The sequence below is a fragment of the Oreochromis niloticus genome, linkage group LG23 (assembly GCF_001858045.2).
Source record: "Oreochromis niloticus isolate F11D_XX linkage group LG23, O_niloticus_UMD_NMBU, whole genome shotgun sequence".
NCBI lineage: Eukaryota > Metazoa > Chordata > Actinopteri > Cichliformes > Cichlidae > Oreochromis > Oreochromis niloticus.
Genome location: NC_031986.2, coordinates 33,443,172 through 33,455,075, shown reverse-complemented (window position 1 = coordinate 33,455,075; position 11,904 = coordinate 33,443,172). Strand labels below are relative to the sequence as shown.

The 11,904-nt window shown below is 41.7% G+C and overlaps 1 protein-coding gene across 4 annotated transcripts in view; it reads left to right on the top strand.

Moving 5' to 3' along the window:
- gabrb3 (gamma-aminobutyric acid type A receptor subunit beta3) overlaps positions 1–11,904 on the top strand; it is a 53,998-nt gene that overhangs the window by 18,320 nt on the left and 23,774 nt on the right. For 2 of the 4 annotated variants that reach the window (XM_005451248.4, XM_005451250.4), the window contains exons 2-4: positions 154–201; positions 3,102–3,193; positions 3,275–3,342. In XM_005451248.4, coding sequence (XP_005451305.1) covers positions 154–201; positions 3,102–3,193; positions 3,275–3,342 — 208 coding nt within the window. Of the gene's footprint in view, positions 1–153; positions 202–2,532; positions 3,023–3,101; positions 3,194–3,274; positions 3,343–11,904 lie in introns of those variants that run through there. The other 2 variants (XM_005451249.4, XM_003444291.5) reach the window with 2 other exon arrangements.

The window sequence follows — 11,904 nt, the reverse complement described above, 5'->3', positions numbered from 1 at the left end:
GGCTCGTGATACTGCAGCAACAACTGGTACTTGCGTGTTTTTAACAATGTGCAATAAAACAGGATCGGGAACAAATCTGTAGGGACATTGAACGAGTCCGTAAAAGTCACCGTACTCACACGGAAAGTAATCTTTTCTTTTCTGTGTTTGCAGGAATGCTGTTGATGGAAATAAAAAGCTGTATGCCATCTATGATACAAGGTAAGAATCAATCCCTAAACACCGCTTTCTTGAGGGCTGCAACAAAAGGGAAACTTTATTAGAAAAAGTTGCAGTGTTCATTCTGAAAAGTGGCAGAAAACCAGAGCGGGTCTCTTGAAATAAATAGGAGAAATCTTTTGGTAGGCGTCCAACTCAAGCACAATCTCATTCCCTGCAGCAGTATTGAACTTCTTCCTCTACGGCAAACGCTGGAGCAGAGAGGGAAAAAAAAAAGAGCTCAGTGAGCATTTTCATGAAATCTTCACTAGAACAACTTAAACTGATTGGCACTCATGGGGGTGCGAACATTGTTTTCATTAACAAGTAAGGCTGAGTCAGATCTTCTAAAATTAGCATTGAACATTTATATCTCCAACCTGCTTTTACCTTGTAACCAAATCTGGAAAACCTACAAATATATGTAAGACAATTAGATCTGCACACTCCACTACTTAAACTTAGCAACAAGCACCGTGTTCAAAAGGGTTAGGGTTAGGGGTGGCAGTAAGAGCTAATGCACAGTACAACATGAGCATTAGCATGTAGTAGCTGCAATAAAAAAAAGCAAGCTTATCAAAGCAGGTAAAGCACAAAATACGGAGGAACTGAGTATTATCAGTTTATTGTTGTAAGCAGCTGGTGGTCATTCTCCACTCAGGTGCTTTTAAATCATTGCAGAAGATGAGGCCGCACCAGTAATGATGACTTGAATTATTTCAATCCAGAACTCTTCAACCTTTTCAAACCTTTATAATCTTCACCAAGTCCAGTTTTTTTCACATTTCTATTAAAAAACAAAATGAAACTGTGTTGATAAAAATCTGCATAAAAATGGAAATGCACCTTCTGCTAATCAGATAGTTATTAGCTACAATTTTCCAGGTTAGCAAGTGAAACTGTAGCATGTGCATCGATCTTGGTGAAGAAAACTCCATAAACAGTAGAGAGCAGATGACACGGGATCCTATGGCTACGTCCACACTAATGTGTTTTTGCATCTTTTTCTGTCTGTTTTGGCCTCCCGTCCACACTGAGGCGGCGTTTTCGCTCAAGGAAAACACAGCGTTTTTAAAACGCTCTCGAAAACGCATACATTCGAAAATGGTGCTTTCGTGTCGCGGTGTGGACAGCGAAAACTGAGACTTTTTGAAAACGATGACACATTTTAGTCATGTGATGCAGTCATGTGACCAATTAAACTAAGATAGCGGAGGGCATTATACAGCAGTGGTTTTGTTTGCTCTAAATTTTGACAGCCCTATTAAAGATTAATATCAGTCTGTACATGCTCCAGATAGCTTTTCTTCAAATTCTTTAATTCTCACTCGCTTTTGCAACTTTGTACTTTTGTGTTACTCGCAGCAACAACTCCACCTCACTGTTAGTCCATTTAAAAAACTCAACGCTATTCCTCGACATTTTGCCGTGACGTTTCAAAGAGCCGGAAAGTAAATAAGCGGCAGATAGAAATGAGGCAGGTCGAATCTTCTTGCGTTTCACGCATCCGCAGTACTGGAACGTAAGCGTTTTCGGCCGTTTCAATGTGAACGCACGACTCTGTGAAAACGACTGAAAATGTTAGTGTGGTCGCGGAGCGTTTTCGGACGAAAACGCCGTTTTCAAATCTATCTGGGCTAGTGTGGACGTAGCCTATGTTAGGGTGAAAAGTACTCGTGGTGCTGAACTGAACTGTTGCTACCCAGGCAAAGGAAGCAGCTTGGAAAGCAACACCCATGTTGAGAGTTATCACACCTAGAATTGGACCAATAAATCAACATAAGGTGCTAGAAATCAGTGGCTCTGTTGTGTGGTGGTTTATGCATTTGCTTGAGAAGTGAAAGGTTTCTAGTTCAAATCCAGCCAGACATCCAAGTCTCATTTTCCGTTGTGTCAGGAAAAGCATAAAACATGCATAGCTATCTGCTGTGTTGATAAGTAACTTTTAGCATCAACAAACATATGCTTTTTTTTTTTTACCTGGTTATGAATGTCTCACCATGCTGTGACCCTGCGTTCCACCAGGGAAGCGCCATAGTTATTTCTGGCATTCATTAAAAATTTGATTAAAAAGAAGAGGACAATCTGACTAACAGACTAGTCTAAAAAAGAGGGAGAAAAAACCCCAACAACCCTGCATTCAAAGGGGAAAAAAAATAAAACTGTGAGATTATTCAGTTAAATAAATGGGCAGGGGTCCCCCGACCTCAGCACACCCTTCAGCACGCCACTGCGTCTGAGCGCAGCTGGGCCGCCCCAGTCTCCTCTGTCAATAGAACCACTCAAACAAGCTGCTACTGTTAAAACAGACAGTCACGTGCCCTGAAATCATCCCCATGACACTCGCGCGTACTGACATGAAGAGTCATTTTCCAAGCAGCTCTGCCAGGCTGAAGCATGCAGTGTTCTTTAACAATGCGGACCTGTGGATTTCTGCGGTATTTCTATACATTTCTATAGTATTGGGCACTTTGTAGTTTGTGCTAACTGGTGAAAGGCTAGAGGATGGGGATGCTGGGCAGCAGCAGCACGCTGTGTGAGGCTTTCCGGCTCCGCTGCTGTGTCACAGCCAGCGAGCAGCACATCTGGCAGTGAAGTCTGCGCCTCCTGAAGCCGCACAGGCTGACAATGTGGAGGGCGTCTCACCTGGTTTAGGGGGTGTGTGTGAGCACCGCGGCTCACTCTTCATTTAGTCATTTGTCGGTCGCTGGACAGCAGCTGTGCACCCAGACAGCACCCGAGGGATGTGGGGCAGCCAGGGAACAGGTCTGTTGGACGTCCTCTCTGTGCCGCTGGTCGTGGCCGTGATGTGCTGCGCCCAGAGGTGAGTGTGTCTGCGGGGTTAAAAGTCCTGGCATCCGCTTTCAGGAAGACTCACCGGGGGGTTTATTCTCTTTTTTCAGCGTCAACGAACCGGGGAACATGTCTTTCGTCAAAGAGACAGTGGATAAACTGCTCAAAGGATATGATATCCGTCTTCGGCCAGACTTTGGAGGTATAACTATCACCGTTTCTTTGATGTTTTATGTGATTGAATTGCTCACCCGTAGTTAACTTTATTTTGCTCTATTTTAAGGTCCACCGGTTGCTGTTGGCATGAGTATAGACGTGGCAAGTATAGACATGGTGTCAGAAGTCAACATGGTAAGTATACGCACACAAATCCTCCTCCAGATCTGAGCCATTTGTGGCTGTGATTGACTTCCGTTTCTTAGCCAATGAAAAGTAGCCCATGTCTCATTCTGAAGGTTTAAAGTTTTAACCATGGGGGGAGATTTGTTTGGTTTTTTTTGCTTTTTATTGCATATAGGTTTACAAATGTATATCACTTATAAGTTTATGTGAAGGTGGTTTAATTTGTCCCATAAAAATGTCCTTCTCTGCTTGTATATATGGTTGCTTTCCTGTTAATATGAAGTTCTTTCTCCCCACCATCCCCATCATGCTTGGCGTCTCTCTCCAGTATTGCATTATCAAAGCAGCTAATTACCAGCCCTTTATAAAGCAAAAACGTGTTGCCTGTTGTTGCAACTGTATTGCATAGAATATGCTGTTCATCTGCTGAATTAGATTATAGCTAGTTGTGCTGTGTGGTTGCACATTCAGGGTCACTGGCTGTGTGTGTGTAGCAGTGATGCCTTAGTGGTCCTGTTAGAGTAAGGTCAGTAAGTTCTGTTACTGTGTCTTCTCCTTTTAAACAATGATGCAAATATAGTGAAACTACATGGTTGCAAGTGTGCGCCTGTGTCTGTGTGCGTGTGTTGAGTACAGTTTATCACCTTTACGCCATCTATCAGGGCTCTAAACTGCTGACAGGGCTCGATGTCTGATCACATGGTACAGAGAGGAAAAAGCCCCTGACATGCTGTCCTGACAAGTCTGTGTGATGAAATGTATCCGTGGTGCATTTTAATGCATCTCCACACAGCAGCAGAGTGTGGCTCGCTGAGACATTTTTATTGTGGAAGTGAGTTAGTTTCAGTTTGTTGCGTTAAATAGAGTGGTTTCATCAAGAAAATGCAGAGCGAGGCTGTTTTACACTCACACACAGTCCATTGTTAGACTTTTACCAGGGATAAAACTGGGAATTTCTTAGTGTTGGATTTGGATTTTCATTGAAAATCAAGAGTGGTGAAGACAGACACAGTGCAGACACTTCTTATGCAATGCAATCTCTAAATGCCTGTCATAATTGTTCATTTTAAATAAATGTCCATGAAGCTGCAACTTGCCTGAGAATCATCCTGTTTCTCAGACTCCATTATAATCCAGTCATGGCTCCCTGTATGCCAGCAGGAAAAAACTGCAAACTGCAAGCAGGAGCTGCTAATGGCTCATGCAACATATTTTTAATGCTGTACTAGTGGTTAGCTTAAATTAATCTGTTTTGAAAACTCCTCAAATATAATAATCAGCTTTATGCACAGGAGAAATACTGCGCTTTGTTAAGCAGTGTCAGTGTTCTATACTGCAGATGAATAATACACCAGGCTAATAATGTATGCACCAGTTATTGTGGACATAAGCACAGCGTTTGGCTGCTTAGATGTAAGCCTTTGGTTGCACAGAAAAAGAGACAAACACATCATTTTTCAGTGTCATTAGCTCTGAAAATCTATGATCTGTTAACTGAATTTTAGCACTTAATGGGCCAAACATAATATCCGCATTAAAGACCACGCCTGCTTTTAACTTGAGAGTTTATGTCTGCCCGGACCATCCTGCATGAAAGCATTTAGCTTCTTCATATCAGACTGTCTGTGTTAGTAGCTGTAGGCATGCAGATGGGTTCAGAGTTATCTCCTCCTCAGGCTGGAGGAACTGGAAACCTCTAGAAAAGAAACAGTCCCAGTGGCACTCGTGTTAAAAATGTTCTGCTTGTGATAAAAAATGATGGGACACTGTCTCCACGAGGCATTAAAGAAACAGTCACTTCTTTGAGTTGCGAGACAGACAAAAATATCCGCAAATTCTCAAAGGAACGTGCATCATTGAACCCACAGGAACACGGTCTTAAATCAAGCACATTTCATTCATTCAATGACATTTGAAACATTTGACTGCAATTGTTGTTCTATCATCTGCATTGTGTGACTGTTTGCAACATGCCGTAGCTCTCACCATGCATGCAAAAACACTAAACAACACTATGACACAAGTAAATGTGCCACTATTGGCTGTCTGCTTAGTTAGCACTGGCATAATTCTGGTTACCTAAGATGCATTCTCCTGCTTTTTGTCGCTCCCTCGCTTTATGCTACATTGCTAGATGGCAGCCATTAAGGGTGAGACTTGTACAGGGTTCACACTTCACTTTTTGACTCTTGTGATTGGATAGAGTGAATCACTGATGCCCTTGAAATATAGACACAGCATTGCAGTTCATCAGACTACTGGATTCAAATATACAGCATGTCAGTTGCTGGAAATTTGGAAATCTGGAAGTGAACTGAAGCTCTTCTTTAACGCTGTGTTTTTTGACACAATTTGATTGGTCTTATTTGCTGCCAGTCATTATGTTTAATAGCAAAGAATGGATTGCTGAAGAAGCAGCTATGTCGCCTAACAGCGAGAAGGTTAAGTTTGAACCTGATCATCAGATGGGACCTTTTTTGGTAAAGTTTGCATGGCCAAAAATACGGATGTGAGTGTAAATTATCATCGTTGTGTCTGCGTTAGCCCTGTGATCGACTGACACCATGTCCAGAGTATATCCAGCTTCTCACCCAATGTAAGCTGAGATAGGCTCTGGTCCCAACACCTGATAACTTGTTAGGAAGATGGATGGATGGATGGATGGATGGATGGATGGATGGACCAGCAGCCCAATGGATCAGAGAACCTGCCTAAAAAATTGCAAAGGGATAAAAGTAATATCAAACAATTGCAAAGAGACACAAAATGTCCAGAAAATAAAAAAAGAAAATCAGAAATGTAAAAAGACCACAAAGCTACTTTAAAAAAGAAACACGGCAGCACTTTCTAAAGGTTAAGGAACTTTTGGGATGGGGCTTGCAGTGCTCAATATCAGTCAGCTGCTATTTTCAAAAACGTACAATTGAATTTTTGCTGTTCCACGTGAAGAAGAAATACTGCCATCGCATGACTATTAACAAACTCAAGTCCAAGTTAAGCAGTTATGCAGAGGAAACATACATCAATGCAGTGAAAAGGCCTTCGTTAAAACTTTTAAAGGTAATCAGTTGTGCATAATAGTATTCTAGTATAGTGAAAAGAAGGATGATTGTGAACTGTGAATCATGCAAAGCTACTCTGGTGCAGGCTAAGATAAAAATGTGAAACTGGAAATGAGCAAAAAATTCCTTCTTAATAAATATTACAAAAAAAGTGCCATATACAACTAAGCAATGCTCAGAGGAGCAGATACATTGAGCAGCAGTAGGTTTCTCCTGCTGCATTGTTCTATAGCCTGACACGGACAGGTTGTAAACAGACTGAGAGGCAATTTAATGCAGTTATTATAGGGTAAATTTAAAGTATAACAAACTTTTGGAATCATTAGCTTATGAATTAATGAGCAGGACATTGTGTTCAAACGTACAGCCTGATTTCCACTGTTTTCCTGCACCTGTAGCAGCTTTAGTTTTACTCGCTTCTTGTCTTCTGGTGCCTCTTTTGCGTCTCTGTCAGCCTCTAAACAGCTCTAACCTCATTTCTAAAGCCTTTTGAGATGTTCTCTGAGCAATTTAATAAACTTAGGTGTTAAATATAGCCACACAAAGCCCAGGCTATATTTTACAAGTGATTCAAGGCTGAAAAATATCTTCTTAGAGTCAGCTGAGCCCAAACAATGCATTTCCGACCAATCAGTAATGTAGGGGAACCTGTTAAGATGATGAAGTGACTCAAAAGCATTCAAAATCCTTGAAGCTTGTCAACTAATGCTTCAGCTAAATGCCTCACTGCCTGAAATGCATTATTATCGTGAGTGGTTGGTGATGGAAATTTGACATTTCCATAACAGCTGCCGTGTCACTCCAGCTTGAAACATGAAGCAAACACTAATGGCAGCCCGGCGAGTGGCGTGTCCAGAGCCTGCTCAGATCATGAAGGGCTTCTATTTTTTTCTGAGTGAAGAGGAAAACTGTCAGTCATCTATTATACCGCTTTGCTGAAGGAACACCCTGTGTGAATCCCTACTGAGCCTTACCAAACCACAATGAAAGAAGCTTTTACTTTAGGCTATTTATGTGACTGCCAGTGTTGCTAATTGGTTACTTTAAAGGTGTGTTTGCTGTGTTATTTGGAGCAGCTCTTAATCTGCTTACAGGATCAGAGACTGCATTTAGTAAATCAGAGACCATCGGCAGTGCTGCGTTTAGAATCGTACTCTGAGAGAATAAGAGTGTGAAAACGGAGAGATTAAACCTGCAATGCAGTGCACGTCTGTCTTCATGTGTTTCACCAAGGTGCTGTTAATGGCAGGGCTTTCTTTCCCTATAAATTGTACCGAAGAACCGGAAACTCATGCCTTTGTGAATTATCTGCAGTCTAGTAGCACCTATCGCACCCTGCTGTGATAATCAACAGATCAATGCTTTTTGGGCAAAGCCAGCACAGTTGGATTGCTGCCTTTTTGGAAAGAAAATTATCAAGGAACAGGTGATCGCTTTTAGTGATCTGTCATGTCATCCATCTAAACATTAGAAACAATACTGCTCAAAAAAATCCATGAAAGTTCAGGGATATCAATCTGTCCAGTCAGAAAACAAAGTTTTGTGAGTCTATTTAATCTGCTTTGGTCCAAACCATAGTGACAACAGGTGTACTGGAGAAGTGACAACAAGGCCAACCCACTCAAAAACAAACCCCCCTCTGCTTATCTTTACTGACTGATTTTCTCTAGTTTATCTTTTTGGTTATTGTCCTTTGCTAATATGATGAAATGGTACCTGGACCCTATTCAAGTTGCATAGGTGTTGTAGCTCCTTCAGGAGGGCATCCATATGTGCCAACACAAGAAGGTTTGCTGTGTCTCCCAGCAGTCTAAAGAGTATGAAGGAGATAGCAGGAGACACTCTATTATATAAGGATAGCTAAACAGGTCGTAGAAGGGCATCAACCCAGCAGCAGGCCCAGTATCTGCTTCTTAATGAGAGGAACAAGAGATCACTTCAAAATGACCTCCAGCCGGCTACTCATGTGCATCTTTCCTACCAAACTATCAGATACAGACTCCGTGAGGGCGGCATGAGACCCCAAAGTTCTTTAGTGGGACATGTGCTCACAGACCACCACAGTGCAGGTCAATTGGCATTAGAGAACTCCAGAACTCGCAGGTCCACCACCAGTACCTGTTCTCTTCACAGATGAGAGCACATTCAAATTGAGCACGTGTCAGCATGAAAGAGTCTGGAGACTCTGGCAAATATTATGCCTCCAATATCATTTCTGAAAATGGTACGTGGTGTGATGATTGTACAATTAATATTTGTGAGGCAAAAGCTCAAACTTTAAGCTTGTTTCAGACAGATGATGAACTGAGGGGCTGCAGTGAGGCACAGTATAAGAAAAAAAAGCATACAAAACTACTCTAGTAGAGTCCAAGAATAGAAAAACAGAGCTGGAAATGGGCAATATAGTTTCACTTTAACTAGGATTATAAAAAAGAGTGCCATAGACCAATAAGTGATGCTCAGAGGACCTAAAACAATGGCTAGCAATTAGTTTCTCCTGCCGCAGTGTCTTACACTCCGACACAGGCAGGTTGTAAACACACGGCTGGCTCAAGCTCTTTTCTCTCTTAACTTTTAGGAATAGCTGGATGCTTATGGAGTCGATTAATGTAAGCTCATCCACCCGTTATAATGCTAATTCTGTGGCACAGACGGAACAGCGGAGGTGTGAATGGTGCAGTCCTCAACACACAGTGGGTGACACGAGAAAGAGAGATGGAGGGTTTATTTCACTCTTCCAGGCTGATGTCCTGAATCCCATGCAGCAATGAATGAGCTAGCCACCTGTAATCTGTAATTATGGGATGGAGATCAGCTGAACAGGTACAGCTGCGTCAGTCATAACATCTGCTTTATTCTTAAAGTTTTTGTTCCCTGTTTTTTTTATATGTGGAAAATGGCAGGCATTTTTAATGTGTCAAATTCTGATTTAAAAATCATGATAAAAGAATTTGGTGACCTATAAAGACAAAAGGAGAACTTGCCATTTTTCCCTCTGAGAAGGAGTGGAGAGCAGAAAGGTGCTGGCAGCTTTCAAACAGCCAGAGTCACACGAGGCTTTGGCCCGTTATAGACTGTGTGGGCGAGCTGCAGAGCTTGTTGTCTAGGAGATGAGATTATTAATATTTTTCTGACTTTCCTCGCTTTCCTCTATTTTTAGAGGAAAATTAAGATTACTCCATGTCCACTTCAGTTCTGTCGTTATTTTTAATAAAGCCTCCTCCCTGCGGTGTCACACTGCACACAAGTGCACTCCAGGAACAAACATGCACACCTTTAGAGCTATCACTCCTTCATGTGAAGAGCTCCTACACTTTGCAGAAAAGCACCTGCGCGTGCACAGCGGGTCCTCCGACCAGTGCAGTCACACATTAGTTCGGTATCCTCCGCATGAGTCAGCTGGAAGATGAATTCATCATGTCCTAAATCTCCCATCCTTTTTGACACTTTAACATTATCCACCTTCTGCCTGAAGGAAGTGTTACCCTTACAAAACAGATGTTCCCCCAGATTTATATTGAAGGGCTTAGTTAATAAGTCAGCTATAAAACTTAGTAAAAAGCCTCGGGTCACTCAGAAGGTAAGAAGAACTCAGCAACAAATGCTAAGGTAGTTCTCTTTATGGAGCAAGCAGAGTTTCACACTGTGCTGCATTCAGTGGAATATAAAGGCCGTGTTTGTCACTCTAACAGGACGCTTTGAATAAAAATAGAACTTCAAGGGCTTTTTGGGAGCGTAATTCTAGGTTAAACTAAATGAGAGGAACTTTTTGACTCATTCAGTCAGTTTGAAGCATTGAAAAGACCAAGATGACCCAAGTTTTGGGGGGTTTTTTGTTTGTTTTTTTACTTTAAGGTCTCATAAATGTTTTAATCACTGAGTTTCACGGTGTGTGAAGAGCTCTTTAAATTTCTTTTCATTATAAATGGCTCATAGATAAGAGCAGAACCAACAGAAGACTCTGTGTAATTCATCTTTTTTAATCTTGCTAATAGAGCATGAATCTTTGTCTGTGTGTCTGTCTGTTCTTCCAAAAACCATTCATCAGATCCACTTCAGACTTGGTGGTTATATTGTTTGGGACCTGAGTGTGTGCAGTGCATTTTTGGAAGCCTGTCTGCCAGTCAGCGATGCCAGCATGTTGCCTCCGTTGCTGGGCATTACCATTCGAGGCAAATGAATGCTGCACCAGTGGTTTTATGAAAACGTGTGTGTGGGTTGAGACGTAGCTTCACGCGCTGTGGTCGTGGTCTTTGTGTTGTCATTGTTGTTTCCCTGCCGTTGCTTCCCTCGGTCCTGTCCGTGTGCTGTATGCTTCTGTGATCCCTTGTGTTTCACTCTCTTCTTGTTTGAGTTGATTTCTTTTTTTGCTTCCGGTTTTATTTTGATAGATCATTTTCTCATGATTCCTGCCTGGATTTTACTTCCTGCTTTATGTCCTAACTATTTTCACCCGCGGTTAAAAGATCTTTCAGGGGAAGCATAAACAGAAAATGTATCACAATAACAGATTTTAGTTTTCATTTATGATCCCAGCACCATGAAGTGATCACATGTACAAAACTATGTTTTCTGCCTTCACCGTTTGTTTTCAGCCGCAACTGCAGATTACTGTGGAAAAATCATTTTATGCTGCCTGGCCAGCATCAAAAGGCAGTTAAACTTAGAGCTAAATCTGGTGGGAAGTCATTAATACCCTATTTCTGCTGTATGCCCAGATCACTATCATAATATGTCGATGTTGTTGTGCTCTCACTTCCCCCAAAGTGGCAAACAACAAAACAATAATACATATATATTACTCTTTAAGTAGTGCTCAGACTCGGTTTGCCACATGTTTTCAGCATTGCTTCAGTAAAACCATAATTTAATTTCCAATGGAATGGCAAATAAATAAAACACGTCGTGTGATTTAATACATTTCAGGATTTTCACTTATTCCTCAACCAAACTGAAGAGCCGGGCTCTTTGTTGTGTTTGTTGCCTTTAAGTGTCTCTTGTTATTGATGTATTGGAGATGTATGTTGGGATGATCCATTATGTTTTTAGGCCTTAATGTGTCTACACATTCACCAAAGACACTTGAATGACTTAAAGCATGGTTATATCTCCCCTCCACAAAAGCAGCTATTTAACAGCTTTTCTTTCATAATGTAATAGTACGAGATTTTTGACAGCACAACGAATAAATCATTTAATGAACGGCTTGTTTGCTGCAGCGTGGGAGGATACAGAGGATGAAACTATTAAATGGATAGTTTGTAAAACACATCTAGCACACTTTGGAAACCTACTGGGAACACCTAACTGTCTCATGGAGTGATGAAAAGCCCCCCGATTGCACGGGGCAAGATTCTCAGAGTGCCATTCCTACACTCCCAGCAGACATCCTGGTGTTAGGATGACGTAGACGATGTTTGACTGGCACACAGTAACCGTGTCTGAGTTTGAGACTGCAAGACTACACTCCAAGCCAAAAATGACACAACAGTCTCAACCTCCCACCGGG